At 34.8% G+C, this 17,640-nt stretch overlaps 1 protein-coding gene across 2 annotated transcripts in view; it reads left to right on the top strand.

Annotated features, from left to right (window-relative positions):
• GALK2 (galactokinase 2) overlaps window positions 1-17,640 on the top strand; it is a 178,030-nt gene that overhangs the window by 32,742 nt on the left and 127,648 nt on the right. For both annotated transcript variants that reach the window (XM_074234713.1, XM_074234714.1), the window contains one exon: window positions 6,338-6,461. In XM_074234713.1, the coding sequence (XP_074090814.1) occupies window positions 6,338-6,461 (124 nt within the window). The remainder of the gene's footprint in view (window positions 1-6,337; window positions 6,462-17,640) is intronic.

Genomic DNA, 17,640 nt, shown 5'->3' with positions numbered 1-17,640 from the left:
TATCAAAAGGAGCAGATCCGCTGACCAAATAACCCATATAAATAGATGCAAAATGAAGAAAATGAACTTATCTCTCTCTCTCTCTCTCTCTCTCTCTCTCTCTCTCTCTCTCTCTCTCTCTCTCTCTCTGCCTTGGAGATATCCAATGTCCTTCTGAATCTTCTGAATCTGTTCCAAAAAATCCTATCCAACTCAGGTAAGTTGTTGAGAACTTCATTTCTGGTAAATGAACTTCCTAACATAACTTAACATTTTACTCAGACCAAATTACATGTTTTCATCACAAGATCATAAAATTCTGGACTTTTTACAATTTATATTCTGCCTTACAGTCATGTTGACATACATACTTCACTTTAACAAAAAAAAGCTTCCATAAAATTGTTTCACTACCCAAGTGAACTCACTGAAAAGTGTCAGATTGACTTGAGCTTGTAACATATACATTTATTTGACAATCATCTTGGAAGAAAAGAGTATCTAGCAAGTGACTTACAAAAATAGTCTTAACCTTTTGCTCTTATTACAATAATGACTCAGACATCCTTAACTACAATGAATTATCTCTCCAAAACATTTCTAAATATACCATAGGTAATTCTTATCCTGATGTACTTGGTTAACACACATTTCTTAAACTAGAACTTGAAACTATAATTGTACAGAATTATATCTTTATATCCTAAAAATTTCCCATTCTTCTTACCTAAATATCCTCTCTGACATAAAAATTAAAGGATCTTAATTCTTATCAAAATATATAGCTAACAGCAGATGCCAGAACCACACTTTTAACCTATCTGGCTATTAAATCCAATTGACCTAAAACTTCTATATATGATTTGCTCAAAGTAATTTACTATAAAGATCCAGGGCATCAAAGTAAAATTCCTTTATAGATATAATTTTGAATGTCATTGACTAGGTAGAGGTCTTGTGAGCAGTCAAATGTCTTAAATCAGATTTAACCTACCAGTGAAACATTATCCAAATGCCACATTTGGGAAATTAAGTCAGAAAAGGTCCAACCTCAGACCGAGAAACTACCCCTTCAACTGCTCATCCCAACATATCTGTCACCTGTAGTTTTCAGGCCCCCACTAGACTTCTTGGTTCTTGAAAAACATTGACTCACCAGTACTTCCTTTTGCTGACCATTTCTTGTATCAGAACAGAACAGAAAGTCAAGTAAAAGTCCCATGACTGAAATAATAACTTTACCTAATTAGAGTTTCAAGAGAGTCTAGTTTACAGGGACTAATCACCAATTATAATTTTGATGGGGTCCTAGTTAATGAGCTCACTACTCAATATTCAGATCTTTTCTGAGTGTTCTTCCTGTGTCCTTGCTAAAATCGAAATTCTTTAAAAAAAAATTTTTTTTTGCAAGGTAATGGGGATAAGTGACTTTCCCAGGTCACATAGCTAAGGTAATTATTAAGTGTCTGAGGCTGGATTTGAGGTCCTTCTGACTCCAGGTTCAGTGCTCTATCTACTACACCATCTAGCTGTACCGTAAACCAGGAATTTTAGCTATGACTGGCTCTACATACCCTATCTCCTACCTCTTGCCCAAGGTCTTTGCTCTCTAGTGTCTTTGTTATCAGAACACACTAAATAGGATTATCTTCTAACCTTATACAAAGATCAGTCAAGCTCTTCCAGCATCTGGTTCATTACAGAAACCCCCTTCATAGGCATATGGCATAATTCAACTAAAAGATCTGTCCTTCTGGTGGCACTAACTTCAGGCCCACATCCATTTATTTGAAATCACATCATGTTGTATCCTTTTCTCCTCTTCCCTATATAAAGATGGCACAGCAGATAACTCTTGACTAGAGACCTCCCCCCACCCCATGCCTACTGTATTATGCCATAAATAAACACCTCCTTTGTTTAGGAGATTTCCCATCATACCCTGAATTCATTCTCAGGCCTCCTCTGTCAATTTTGGTCCCTATCATTCTCACATAACAATTAGCTAGAGATTATCATGGAGAAATCTCAAATTATTACTATTTTATCTTATGTTACATGGGATAATATAACTACAGTAATCCTACTTTTCATATATAACTGGAAAATTTCCATAAAGGCAACTTCACATTAAACCTGTTTAACTATTAGCTATGCTTAAAATACAAATCATTACTTTCAGAATTCTTTCAAACCATTAGAACATTTTAGATGTCTTTAAATCTTCAACATTTTTATATTAATTCCAATGTGAAGAAACAGTAATAAGAATAACACATTAACTACTACATTTTACAAAACAATCTTTCCATTATTACATTATACATAAACTATATGAAGTTACAACATATTGCTTAAAAATTTCAGGGATCCCCAAGGGGGGGGTGGTCATAATTTTGATATTTCCCCTCATTACTACTAAAAAGCAATCAAGTGTTAATTTAGACTTACAATAGTTCTAAATGGCTTATATTTCCTCCACAGATCAGTTATAAGGGTAGGCTGCGTAAGTGATATAAAGACTTCTCAACATTTTACTCATCAGTAAGTTACCTTACAGAGGGCTACACACGTTTAATTGCCCAACCATTCTTCAGAGAGCATTCAGAGTGTTTCCTGGTTCCTATTCACTAACTCTGAATCTGCAGTTACTGTGAGGTAACAAATCCACAATCTTGACTTCTTTAAAATTAAACATATAATTATTAACCTACACACTAAGCTTATTTCAATGGGTTTTACATTTCTATTTCAAAGCTTACTTATCTCTTATTCCAAATACACTTCTATTTTCAAAAAGAAATTGAGATTCTCCAAGAATTTAATCTTATCCATATGATACTTTTAAAACCCCAATGTAAACTCTTACTGATGCCATTCAGTGTTACATTTAAATAGAACAAGATCTTATTTTCTTATTTTTCAAATGACAGAAATCAAATAAACTATTTTTGGTCATATATATATATACATATATATCTATCTAGATAGATGTATATATTCCCTTCCATAAACACCAGGTGTTTTTTACATGCTTTCTGGACCAAAGAGATCATTGACAATATAGTCTCTGGTTTTGACACAACAAAGTCACATTTCAAAAACTTAACAAGAGAATATTTAAAGTCCTTGAGTTTCATTAATTAAAATAGGTTGAAATCAATTCTCATCAATATTAGGTTTAACATTAAAACAAATTAGCTCACAGATTAGAGAATTTAATAAGCCCGCCACACAAGTGCCTTTTATGAAACTTTCCCTCCTGAGGGTTTTTCTCTTTCCCAAAAGAAATCAGCAAATATTCCTGATAACATATTTTTTTTTCAGTAACTTATAAATTCCCAAGTTTATTTCACATGCTATAAATCCTAATTACCACAATAATTACCACAGTAATTACCACCATAAGCATTCTCTTAGATGAAATAATTTTAACAATGCTTAATTACTCCCATTCTGTATAAAGATTTCTGTCAGAATTTAACAACACTAATAACCTTGTAAAATCCTCAGAATGATCTCCAAAAATCCAATTCAGAAATGAGTTAACCTTTAAAATGGAATGGGGGTTGGAGTGTCTAGTGCTTTAGGCCACGTGGTCAGAATAGAGGGATCAATTTAACATGATTTCCTTTCAAAAATCTTCCCCAATAATTATATTATTATTATATTCACAATTTTGGAAATATATTTATATATATAAATGTATATGTGTATATGATTTTTCTTGCCTTCCTACCTCATATCTCCCCTTTACAGCTAATCAAGTAAAGCCAAATCACCTGCCTACCCTTCCTCTCTCTCTCTCTCTCTCTCTCTCTCTCTCTCTATGGGTGGGACACTCCTCCAGTTTCAACTCTGAGACACATAGGTAATCTAATGAAATGGGGAATTGGGGAATGGCGTGAGGTTAAGCCACCGTGTGAGCAGCATCCACCTCCCTAACCCAGGGAGAAGGCATGGGGCTTTCCCCAGACAACCTTGGGAGTAAGAACTCTTCCCTTCTATAACTTCACAGGTTTCCTCTTGTATCCCTCACATCCCCAAAATCATCTTCTCTTTCTCCTAACCTTTAAAATTCATTCTCTTATCAATTCTCTTAACTCCACGGCGTTTTTTTCAATTCATCGCAACATTCCCCTGCTAGATAAAAGCATCAACCATTAGTGATGCTGTCTCTTTAGGAGCTTGCTTCCCCCCTCCCCCCAATCCCACACACCAGGGCAGCTGCCACTTACTCATTCAGGTAGAAGCTTTGCTCCACTAGTGAGAGAGAAAACTGTGGGTCTTCTTTCCCCCACCTTCTGAAATTTCTCTGGCTTACCTTATAGCCACCCACAGTTTAAGACTCAAACCATTTAAGAGAAAACGGGGTCCCTGGTCCCTGGAAAACCCCAAGACCAGAATTGGCCCAGGCAGCTTGAAACACAGGGCCTCTCATTTGGGATACTTCACCCCCTTGAATCCCTTACCCAGCATGAGGACTTCTCATCCAATGTTTAAAGTACTTTTTGGGCCACCACTTTGCCACCCTTATGGATTGTCTCTTACTGCTCTTTTTACCCTTAAGCACTTAAATCACTCAGCTCTCCCAGGCAGGTCTTTCAGAGATCTCTCAGTTATTTCTCCAGAATTTACTTGAATTCAAACAGGTCTAAGTGCTCTTTTCTAGCTTTCTTTCAGAAAACTCTTAAAGAATTTTGCATTATAATCCCAGACACAGGTCCCAAAATTGTTATAAATGGCTCATAATTATAAATACTTTGTCCAGAGTGATTAAAATAGTTTTCATTAATAAATTTTTATGCAGCGGAGGACCTAATGGAAAAAGGCCCCTAATTGCAACAATGTATCTAGTCTTATATACAGTTTGAAAGGCTTGTTCTTCCCCTTTGTGCCAGTCATTGGTCTGGGTTTCTAATCAATACATTGACCCCTATACCATTTTATAGTAATGTTTTCCCTGCCCTGGTCATCATATTAATACGTGCAATGGAGTGTATAGTAATATGTCATTTGTAAAGGACAAAGACCCTAGTCAACTCAGGACCAGATGAACCAAGCCTGATCCAATCTCAGGTCTGATCTGGTTGGAGTCAATTCTTTTGTTTTACATTCACATACCTCCCATAGGCACCCAATACTTGGACAGATCCGTCTTTGTGGTATGTTTGTGTATGTATGTGTGTGTGTGTGTGTGTGTGTATACATATATATATATATATATTTCAACTAACAATCTCTTCTTACATTCTGTGGAAACCAAGCACTCCATATTCCTCATGGTCATGTTTCATCTTTAGTGAGAATAAGAAGAGTTGCAAAATTGCTAGTAGGATACTCTTTAAAAGCTCAGTTGAGAGTATCCTGTAAGACAATGTAGGTTTTTTGCAACAAGTCTGGATTACTTTAAAAATAGTTCCTATGGGTGACTGGTGTTTGAAAGAAATGTGATCTGTTTATGCCTTTTATTTCAAGTGGAACAAAATTCTGATTTAATTTCAGCTTAAATCCCAATTAGGAAGAAACACATCTGATTCATCAGTAGAAGACAACTGCATACATTATTATTGTTATTATCATTTAGAAATTTTATATTTTTTCTGATTATATGTAAAAACAATTTTTAACATTTGCTTTTTAAAAATTTGAGTTCCAAATTCTCTTCCTCTTTCCCCTCTCCCTTTCTTGAGAAGGCAAGTTTATTTGATGTACATTTTTGTGTATGTATTTTTTTTAACAGAGGAATGCAAAATTCTTTTGAAATAATATTTAGATGGTTTTATGCCAAGTTTTCTATGTGTTTAATTTATCAAAAATAATTTTAATAGTAAAAGAATCTAAGGTTCTTTGTTTACTGCAGAATATGGATGGATTTTCTTCATCTTGCTTTCTCCAGATGTCATTTTGGATTTAAAGTTTTGTGACTAATATCAGTGATTATGATGGTAATGGGGAAAAATGTTAGATGTATAATAGAAAAGAGGAAGTTTTACATAGTGCTTGGAATGAGATTTTTTCCTTTTGGTTAAACCGGCACAGAATTAACTTTCTTCTTTGGCTAGCTGTTCTTAATGTGTAAACATAGTGATTTGAAAAGGATGATTACATATTAGAAACAACTGCACAGAAAGACCAACTTGTATACATATTAGAATGCCCAAGGGGTCCCCGAACAGTTTAGGATGTTGGCATGCATCCTTGGATGGATTTTTTTCTTTGTTTTGTGTTGGTTTTTTTAGTCTGTATTTTCCCTTAAACCTGACTTTGCATTAAAATTTTTTCCTAATATTGACATGCCAGTTTTTCTTTGATGCCCATGATAATTACAAAATGCTTTTGATTTTTTCTTTTCTAGGAGAGCATATAGATTATTGTGGTTATGCTGTTCTTCCTATGGCTGTAGAACAAGATATACTAATAGCTGTTCAACTTGTGAAAAGTCAAATGCTTCACTTGACCAATACAGATCCTTTGTATGAGTGAGTACTTAAGATTGTCATTAAGTCTATATGCTTAAAGTCTTAAAGAACTTCAGAAGTAGAAGGGAGGAATGTGCCACATTTACTGTAGATTTTAGGCTTCATTGAAACCACCACTGATTACACATCCCACACATACCATAACAGCTTAATTTTGCATTCTAGATATGCTTAAATCTATTTGGCTTAATTTGGACGCCTCCCTTTAATCTTGGCTTCCATTCTTGCTTACCTCTGTCAAAAGATAATAATAGCTTCATGAAATTGACATGAAAATTAGATTTATAATAAGAGAAATTAACATGCCTGAGGAACCCAAATAGTATGCAATCCATACAGAAATGTGTATATTTGTTTCATTATTTATTTATTTATTTTAAAATTCTATTTCTTTAAGGCAATGGGGTTAAGTGACTTGCCCAAGGTCACATAAATAGGTAATTATTAAATTTCTGAGGCTGGATTGACTCCAGTTATCCAGATTTCCGGGCTGGTGCTCTTTCCACTGGGCCACCCCAATTTGCATATTTATGACAGTACAACTTCTAAACTGTCTTCTAAATTCAAAATAAATAGTCATAGTATCATGCATGTGATTTATAACTGAAAGACTTTACAGATCAGCTACTCAAACCTTCTCATTTTACAGATTAGAAAACAGAACCAGAAAACGGCTACTTAAAATATCTTATATGAAATGAGAAAAATTGGAACAGCCAAAGGAGAACAATAAAGATAGTGAAGGATCTCAAGTTAGCTTCGAGGGAGGATCAGTTAAAGGAACTGGAGAAGCACAAATCTTCACCTAAAGGGGCATGGCATGGGAGGAGGACAGGTGCAGAAAAGTAGGAAAAGGACAAAATCCCCCTGGAAAGGGAGACTGTGGCCATTACAAAATTCACATTCTTTTCCCTTGGAAACTGCTTGACTATGAAGATATGATGGTCTAGGGGCAATTAAGTAGTGCTGTGGATAGAGCACTGGCCTTGGAGTCAAGAGGACTTGATTTCAAATTTGACCTCAGACACTTAATAATTAACTAGCTGTGTGATCTTGTGCAAGTCACTTAACTCTGTTGCCTTGCAAAAACCTAAAAAAAAAGATATGATGGTTTGCTTATTTACTTATTTGCTTATCTAAGCAACTTCTCAGCTTAGTGCAGACTAACTGGGCCTGTCTTGATTCTCAAGGACTCACAGGAAGTCCAGTTTGGAATGCAAAAAACAAATTATGTTAGCTTAAGAGGGGTTTTATGCTTGACACATTCAGGGTCTCCTGCAACTCTGGATCCAGTATTTTTGCAAAGTATGGCAATTCAAAAAGACAAGTTAGGGGACCCTTTAAAATTCTTTAAAACTTTAAAGCTATAGCTAATTCATAGTTGTAGTTATGGATATCTTTTGCTAATGCAAGTTTGTCCATAAATTTCTCAAAATCTGAATTGGAAGGGAATACAGAGACCATTTAATCCAATCTTTGTTGGAACATGAACAAACTCCTCCACAACCCGGGCAATAAAAAGTTGTCCATTCTTTGTTTTAAGACCTCCACTGAGAGAGAAATTCAATTTCCTAAGACAGTCAATTCCATTTTGGGGTAGTTCTCATGCTTATAAGGTGTTAGGAAAGACTGGTATCATGTTTATCTATTCTCTATGCCAAACATCACCAGTTCCTTTAACTGATGCTCCCTCAGAGTTAACTTGAGATCCTTATATGTGCCACCTTGAGGTTATTTCATTAACAAATCCAAAACATCTCTAAGTTGTTGGTAAAACTTTAAAATTAATCTGTCCATATCATCCCAAAATTATCAGTACTGTTTGGTATTCTGCTAATCTACTGAGAATATCTGGAACTTATCCTAAGATTTATTTATCATCAGAACAAAAACTTTGACAGAACAGTCTATATAGCTTCCCTCGATTCCATACATATTACTAAGATGTGATTTTTTTGCTTAATATAGGATATCATTTATAGGTTATGTTCCTTTGATCTTTGGGAGATTTGTACATTATTTCTACAGTTCCCCTTTGCAATCTTACTTCCTGCCATTGCCACTTCATGCTGCTTATTACTTACTACATTGACTATAAAAGAGTGAGTAGGGGAACCAGAACAAGATGCAATTTTAACACAAAGTTCAATGTGAGAGCCTGAGCATGGGTGGCAGTAGCCCCTTTAAACTTATAAAATGAGACTTCAAACTTCTGCCCCCCAGAACTTTTCCATCTTTACTGGATACATGCTCCTCTTCCCCACTCTCTTCCTCATCTCTGCTTACTTTTCTTTACTATCCCATCCCCTGTCCCCATGACATCTGTCCCTTTTCATTACTTGTCTCTATTTTTTTGTGCTATTTTTTATCCTTACACCCTCTGTGTTTACTAAAGTGTGATTACAGCCCCATATTCCGCCACCACTGTGATCTTTTCCAGAGAATATCCAAGGAACCAGGCTTGCCTCCCTTTAGTTCACAATTTAATAATTTCATAAATGATCAATTCAGAGTTGCATTTCTAAATATCTCAGGTACTTGTGAGGGTGATTTTTTTTTTATCTCTATTATATTTCTTCCCCCCCCCCCCCCCCCCACCATGTGAGTCTTTGGGTGGATACTCAGTGACACTGGAATTATTTCAGGCCTGTAATACAATCCTGTACAGTGTAGTCATGAGATCAATGAGCCCACAAGAGTACATAAGTTGATCATCATGGTTGCTTTGCATGCAGAGATAAAAGTAATAAAAGAAATGCAGATTAGGAAAATCTATGTAGAAAATCATCTATATAAATATCTTGTAAGTGAACAAAATATTTCTTATTTCTTTGGAAAGTTAATTTTGAAAATGCTTGTACTTTTAAAATTATGTATTTTAAAGTATTTAAAACTTTTGAAACACATTAATGTTTCAATTTATTGTAGCCCATGACCAATTTCTCTCTTACATTTGATGATTATTTGATCTCCACATGTTGCTTCTCTTAAGTGTTGAATTATTTATTACTTATTGTATGGAAAGAATAAAATTGAAACCTAAGGTCAATTGTGAAGAATTATATTGTAGACATGTTTTGTAGAAAAAGAAGAGGAAAAGAGATGTAGTGATCTATGACTGGCCAATGTTTTCTTGAGTCATCCTTGACCTTTGGTTTCAGTTCTTTTAATTGATTTAAAATTTGGTTCAAATATCTAGGAGTTTAAATAATCCTCCCTTATCCTCCAATTCCTTCTCTTCTGCCTCCCCCCATTGTTCTAGTAAGATAGATGAATATAGAAGAAAAATCATCCAATGTCTTTTATGATTTAAATATAGATTTTCTTTGATCAAGTAGGTGGTACAGTGGTTAGAGCTCTGGGCCTGAAGTCAGGAAGACATATTTTACTGAGTTCAAATCTGGTCTCAGAAGCTTATCACCTGTGTGATCATGGGAAAGGTATTTCCCCCCTCTTTGCCTCAGTTCCTCATCTGTAAAATGACATGGAAAAAGAAATGTAAATCACTCCATTATCTTTGCCAAGAAAACCTCAAATGGGATTGCAAAGAGTTGGACATAACTGAAAAATGACTGAACCACATCAGCAACTTTCTTTGGTCATTATTTATTCATATTTTTTCCAGTTTTGAGCTTAATCTTTTTAACTTATCCTATCAAAATCCAACTTTTTCCTCAGTTCATTTTTGTAGATATTATTTGCTTATTGGGGCAGCTAGGTGATGCAGTGGATAGAGCACCCACCCTGGAGTCAGGTGTACCCGAGTTCAAATCTGGCCTCAGACACTTAATAATTACCTAGCTGTGTGGCCTTGGGCAAGCCACTTAACCCCATTTGCCTTGCAAAAACCTAAAAAAAAAAAAAAAAGATCTTATTTGCTTGTTAGCCAATCTAGTCATATCCCCCTGAAATTCAATAAGGTTTTGGTGTAGATGACCCTCTAAAAAAGTCTTTTTTTATTTTTCTAATAACTTTTGGGATGATGTTTTAGCATTTTGATAGTCTTATTTGGCCACAGTAATCATTATGATAAACCTAATTCAGTTCACTTAATAATTTATGGCACCAACTTCAGAGATCTTGATTCCAACCCTCATGATTAGAATCACCAAAATGTGTTCATCAGTATCATGGAAGATGATTCGTATACAATGTAAATCATAGTTTTTCAATCAATGCTAAGGTGCTTCAGAATGCTCTTGCCAATGCACTCATTGTAATAAGGTCAGATTCACAACAAAAATCTCAAATCCATTGATGGTTCAATCTTGTGGAATCATCCATGTCAGAAAAAAGCAAAGTAGATAAATAATGCTCAAATTGACAAGTAGTCAGTCCACTGAGTTAGTTCACCAGCATATAAATATTAGATAAGTGCTGTAATTGTATGGGATACTAAGACTAGACAAGAAAGATTATCAGAAATGGAGTACTGGGGGGAGAAAAATAAAGAAAGGTAGAGTCTAGAAGTTGCTGTCATCTGAATTTCTAGTCTAGACCTGAAAATATCAGCTGTGAGAGTAGTTGTTTGCATTAGGATTTTGGTGTAGGAATCTGTTCATTGCCGTTTTTAAACAGCTTACATCTGCAAAATGGAAAAAATAAAGTCTTGATATTTTACCAATATTTAGAATAAAAGGGAGAAGGAGGTGGCTTGATAGAGGTGAAGAGACCGATTTCTACTTCAGACTTTCATAAAGACATGAGTGAGGATTGCTTGCATTAGGCATTGAAGAGGATGGACCTTATTTTGAAAGGCCAATATTTGATAAAAATTCAAACAAAAAAAATCTAAGAAAAGTTAATAAGGCCATTATGTCATAAGAAAGAGATATTCTTTAAGGAAAACATTGTTTCCATTATGTGTTACCTAAATTAAAAAAAAATCACAGTTACTGATGCTAGTGTTGCCACTGATTTGTTTCTTGGGTTCTGTTTTGCCCCATGAAGAAGAATCGCGACTCAGACTCAAGAATGCAGATTTTGGAAAGAAAAATAGAGATTTATTAAAAGAAGTTGCAGCATATTAAGAAAGTGATAGAAAAGTTAAAAGAGTTTAAAGAGAAGACCATATGGATTGTTGATTGAATTGGCCAGGCTAGCTGGCCAGGGTTCAGTAGGAGGCTGGAAGGTAAAAGGGGCTAGCCCCTTTCTCTGATCTCCTTAAATTCATTCCTGGAGTCCATGGGAGGGGGTGGTGACCTGGGAATGACCCAAATCCCTCATTGGAGATTTTGCCTCTTGGGGAGGGGTATCTTTTGAGTGGTCTTCTAGAGTCTGTACTCCCTGGCTGCCCCACCAAAAAAATAATGCAACCCAAATCAGGTTGAAGGTCAGGCCCTTAGGTGTGGCCTAAATTAGATGATAAAGGATGGAAGATTCCCTTTACAATGCAGACAAAAGATTTACAAAGTTTGTCTCCAACTGATCTCATCATTCCCATGCCCAGTTTTCTCTTCATCACTAACATTTTATAGATTACACAATGTGGAACAAAATACTAGAGGTCACGAAATTATAGCCATATTATAGCCACACAAGTCCCAGTTCTAGGAAGCCTTGATATATAGAAAGTTGTATTTACACAGTTGTGTGAAAACTCTTTTCAAGATTTTGAGTCTTTGGGAATATTTACCAGTAACTGACAATAATAAACAAATATCTCAGCATCTTATATAGGGCAGCAGCCTCAGACGCTCAGCTTTAACTAAGGGTGTCACTCTGGGCAAATCACTTATCCCTGATTGCCTACCTCCAGGGTCATCTCCAGTTGTCCTGATTCATATATGACCACTGGATCCAGATGACTCCAGAGGAGAAAGTGAGACTGGTAACTTGGCACAGCATCCCCTCACTCAAATTCAATTCATGTGCTTGTCATGGCATCACCTCCCTGATGTTGTGATCTTCTTTTTTTCCAGGACAAACTTTTTTTTTGGTCCTATGAGATCTAGTCTGTTGGACTGACTTATAATACTTTAAAGTATTCAAGATACTATATATATATATATATATATATATATATATATATATATATATATATATGTATATATATATATATGTGATTATATGCCTATATATATATGTGTATCTATATTTATACACACACACACACACACACACACACACATATATACATGTGATATTTAGATGGACCCAAGATACTCAGGTACTTTACCTACTCCCTTTCCAGTAATCCTTTATCTCTAGACTTTATCCATGCAAAAAATTCATACTGGATTTAGTACTAGAGAAAGCCTTTAATTGGAGGGTTTAGGCTCCTTTTTATAATATTCTTTCAGCATATTAAATTCTCATGTAGATCTTCTCAAAGAGGAAAGTAAAAAAAAGGCACTTTGTACAATGTAAATAAAACATGAGACAAGTATTTATTTCCTGAAAACAAAGATATTAATATAAAAGAGTCATATTGTAAACTGACAGAAAAAATTTAAAACAAAATTCAATAACTTAATTTATAACTTTATGACTTTTGTATAATCAACTAGGTAGAACTTAAAACTCATCTAAATATAATTCTGTTTTCGATATTGCTTACTGAATACTTTACTCTTCATCTCAATTATTATCAGTTTCCCTGAAAGTATAGGTTTTCTGGTAAGTCAGGCTAAGAACTTGTTCTCTACTTTTTGTAGATGTTTTGTTCTAAAAGTGCTAATGGTAATTTATCATGAACAACTCTATTTTGTTTTAAGCCTCAATTTTGTGATATAGTTTATATGTATATATTTATGTATTAATATATATATCAATTTGTGATTTCAGCAGGGTGAAGAGCTTTTGGTATGGAAACTCCTCCCACTATTGCAGAGCTGTAGTTCATGTATAGTTTAAAGTCAAAGAGAGTAGCCTTTGGGCACCAGTAGAGGAGGAAAGAAAAGGATATGGAATTCTAAGTTTTTGCTACTTTAATGTCTTATATCTGATGAAGATAGAAATGACTGATTCAGATAGAAGTTTGTAGATCTTTGACATAATTCATTTATTGACAATATTTCTCTTCCTTAAAAAATGTAATTAAAGATGGAATCTTGTCAAAACAGGCCAGTAGTGGTCATCTTACATCTTGTATATTTCTGGTCTTATTATTTGCTGTCTACATTTTTGATGAAGTTTTCTTCTATCCACTAGGCATTGCTGATGACCAAGAACTTTCTGGGACAGTATTAGACAGTTTTTCCATTCAATAATTTTCTCTCTCTTTATGCAATATGTTTTCCTTACTGCTTCTACTATCCTTTTCACATCTCCTTAAGTGCTTGTTCCTTGTCTTATTATCATAGGGAAGGGTCTTTTTCTGTTAAATTAACCCATGTTAAGTAAGGTGTTAGTTGATAATTCAATGTGTCATCCCTTCTATGGGGTACTTGCATTCTCTAATAAGGGACTCCCGAAGACCAAATTATTCTTTTTAAACTTTTATTGATAATTTTTTTTAATTTCCTATATTTTCTTCCGGATCCCTCTTCTTCTTTCCTTTCAGAGAGCCAAACCAAGGAATTTTTTAAAAGTAAAAATAAAAGGAAGAAGAGACTTTTTTAAAAGCAAAATCAATAGTTTAAAAAATATGACAGTATATACCAAATGTTTCATAACCATAACGCTCTTCCACCTCCCTCCCTCTTCTTTCTTCAAAGGAATGGTGGAGAATGTCTTCTGTTTTGTTTTTTGTTTGAGGTTTTTGCCAGGCAGATGGGGTTAAGTGGCTTGCCCAAGGCCACACAACTAGGTAATTATTAAGTGTCTGAGACCGGATTTGAACCCAGGTACTCCTGACTCCAGGGCCAGTGCTTTATCCACTGCACCACCCAACTGCCCCAAGAATGTCTTCTAATATCAAAGTACTTTTGAGACCTAAAGGAAATGATTCTCTAATGGTAGAATGTTGAGGTAAAACATTTGACAGAAGGATTGGAAGGGAATCTTATGAGAGCTAGCTACTTCATTCACTTATATGGATATTCCTAATTGGCTTTAAAAAGCTCCAGTGATTCCCTCTAGCCTGTAGGATGAAATGCAAACATTTCTCTGCTTTTAAAGCCCTTTACGATACTTTCCAGGCTGATTCCCCATTACTCACTAATGTATTATGTTTTTAAGCCAAAGTGGCTGACTTATTTTTTCTGGCATAGGAAATTACTTATTTGCTTCAGTACCTTTACACAGACTGTTTCCCATGCCAGGGATGTTGTTTCTTTTATCTTACTTTTTGCCATTCCTAAAGTCATGGATGATTTTGTTTTTGTCTGTATAGTACAGTATTTAGCACCTAGTTATATAGAATATTTAGCATTTAGTTATCTAGCAAACTTAGATTTGTCAATTAAGAGACCATTGGTAACTTTGGAGAAAGAAATTTTGTTTGAATGAGGAGGTTTGAAGCCAGAATATGGAAGGTAATAAATCCTTAAAAAGTGTCTGTTGAATTGTTGTTGCTTTGATTGGCCATTTCCTGAACATGTCTTTTTTGTGGGACTGGATTTCTTACCTTGTCCTTATCACAAGACTTATAGGAAGTGCTTCTGTGTTCTTTTTGTCTTCAAGAAACTTTGTAAAAAGACTGAAGAACCAGGACTGGTTTGTTAGTAAACATTTGAAAGTATTATTTGCCAACAAAATATCCACAGGATTTTGCAATAAAAAAAATTATATCCAGATCCTGAGATCTTTATCAAAGAGAAATTTATTTGTTTTGTAACAAAGTTCCTAAATAAGATACTCAATAACAATAACAATAAAAAGGACAATTGCATTCAGATTTTCTTCTTACACTCTACAGAATGTGAAATCATAGTAAAACTTTAGTTTTGAGAGCCCTACTAAATTAAGGAAAACTATTCTAACAACTCTATATTTGAAGTTTTCTTAGTATTGTATTCTTTAAAAAATTATTTCCCAAAGATCTATGTAAAAGTTATCCCTTCATATCCTGTCTCCCTGAAAATTTGAAGAATTTATTTCCCTAAAATTAAAAAAACTCTGATATTATCCAAACCCTCTGACTACTCATTTTAGTGGTATGAATGTCCAGAACATTAAACTTTATTCTCAGAGAGTAGCTTCAATTTGAATCCCAATAGAGTATTAAAAAACTGGAATGGAAAAACTGGGTTTTCAATTTAGGACTTTTTTATGATCCTGAAATAAGACTTCCCAAAGAATAAAATATTAGTAAAAAACATTTGAGACATAATCTTGAATATACTGAGATGTACAAAAGGAAGAAATTTTTCTTAAACTTCTGCAGTGTTTGACTGGAGATGGGGAGGGGGAAATAGATGATATAAAATTATTTACATTTTAAAAAAGCTTCTCCCTAAGTTTATACTACTGGAAATTCCTTCTGTTTTATGATTAGGGAGACATGGCCACAGGCTGAAGTCAAAGATCTGTAGGTAAGTGGAAACAGAATAGTTTTTTAAACTAGAACTTGTGGGTGAAAAATTCCAGCAACGCATAAAATGTTAGTGGTTCAGAAACTTTAAAAATTAAATGTTCCCTGAGAAAAAGCCTTAAAAAATTACTCTTAATACTCATACATTGAGTATGTGGATTCTCAGTGTTGAAATGATTTTATTTCATGGAACAAAGTTATATAAGAATAAAAAAACTGGGAGGGGTTGTATTGCCTATTGCTGGAAGGAATACCTATCTTGATGAGAGCTAAGAATTCTTTGACTATTTTCAGAGTGGCTACATAATGTTTATTGTAAATGTTAAGAATGTTTTAGGCTGTTGCCTTGTTAGTCATTGGAAAAAAAATTGAGAGTAGCAGATATTTACTGACTGCTTATGCTTTATAGGGAGCTATATTAGTACTCTGAGAATTGAAAGTTGTCAAATCATGTACACAAGTAACCATGGTATAAGGCCATATTCAGAAAGAATTGGTTGAATGTAAGCTCCTCCAGGGCAGGGTTAAATTCTTATTTTTCCCAGTTTTTTTTTTCTTTTTTTTTTTTTTTTTAGTTTTTGCAAAGGCAAGTGGGGGTTAAGTGGCTTAGCTAGGTAATTATTAAGTGTCTGTGGCTGGACTTGAACTCAGGTTCCTGATTCCAGGGTCAGTGCTCTATCCACTGCACCACCTAACTGCCCTTTTCCCCAGTTTTTTGCACATGATATATGTTTGTTGGTTGGAATATGAATGGTTCAGTCCATGAGAGAGAAGAGAAGATAAGGATTGATCGGTTGGAAGATGTAGCATTTCAAATGAATATTGGAAGTTAGATAGTAAGTGAAAGTGAAGAAAAGGTATTTTAGTCAATTGATAAGGTACATTTATCAAGTTTCAGGCACTGTGTTAATAAGCACTGGGTGATATAAAAAAGAAAGAAGATATTTCCTGCTCTCAAGAAGCTCAGAGTCTAATGGGAGAGGCAACAAGCAAATAACTTTATAAACAATAAAGACCAGATGAATTGGAAATAACTAGCATTGGGAAGGAACAAGCATTAAGATAGATCAGGAAAGACTTCATAAGAAGGTTGGATTTTATCTAGGACTTAAAAGCAGGAGATGGAGATGAGGAAGAAGAGTTCCAGTCATGTAGGATAGACAGTGAAAATATACAGAGTAAGGAGAGTGTCTTGAGTGAGGAACAACAGTGAGAAATTCATCAGAGTGTATAGGGGAGGGGAGAATACAATGCCAAAAGGGTAGAAAGGAAAGAGAGGGCCAGGTTATAAAGTGCTTTTGAATGTCAAACATGGAATTTTATGTTTATAGTTTATTTATTAAAAAATGGGACAATCCATATAACAGTTGAGTGAAGACCTGGAATAAGGAGAGACTTGAGGTAGAGAGATCAACCAGAAGGTTGCTGCAGTAGTCCAGGAATGAAGTGATGAGGGCCTGAACTTTAGTGATGGCAGGGCCAGAGGAGAGAAAGGGATTTATACAAAAGATAATATAAAGATAGAACTGATAGGACTCCATAATGTATTATATAGGGCAGGGAATGGGAGGGTAGAAAGTGAAGAGGCAAGGGTGACACCTAGAATTCCAGCCTAAGTGACATGGAGCATTATGGTGGTCTTGACAGTAATGGGAAGTTAGAAGAGGAATGCTTTAGGGGAAAGATTATGAGTCTGCAGTTTAGGAGAGGATAGAACTGAAAAAGTAGGTCTTATGAATCATTCATACAGAGTTGATAATTGAA

Source organism: Macrotis lagotis, chromosome 4, assembly GCF_037893015.1.
Source record: "Macrotis lagotis isolate mMagLag1 chromosome 4, bilby.v1.9.chrom.fasta, whole genome shotgun sequence".
NCBI classification, from domain to species: Eukaryota; Metazoa; Chordata; class Mammalia; order Peramelemorphia; family Peramelidae; genus Macrotis; species Macrotis lagotis.
This window is presented reverse-complemented; position numbering and strand designations above follow the sequence as displayed.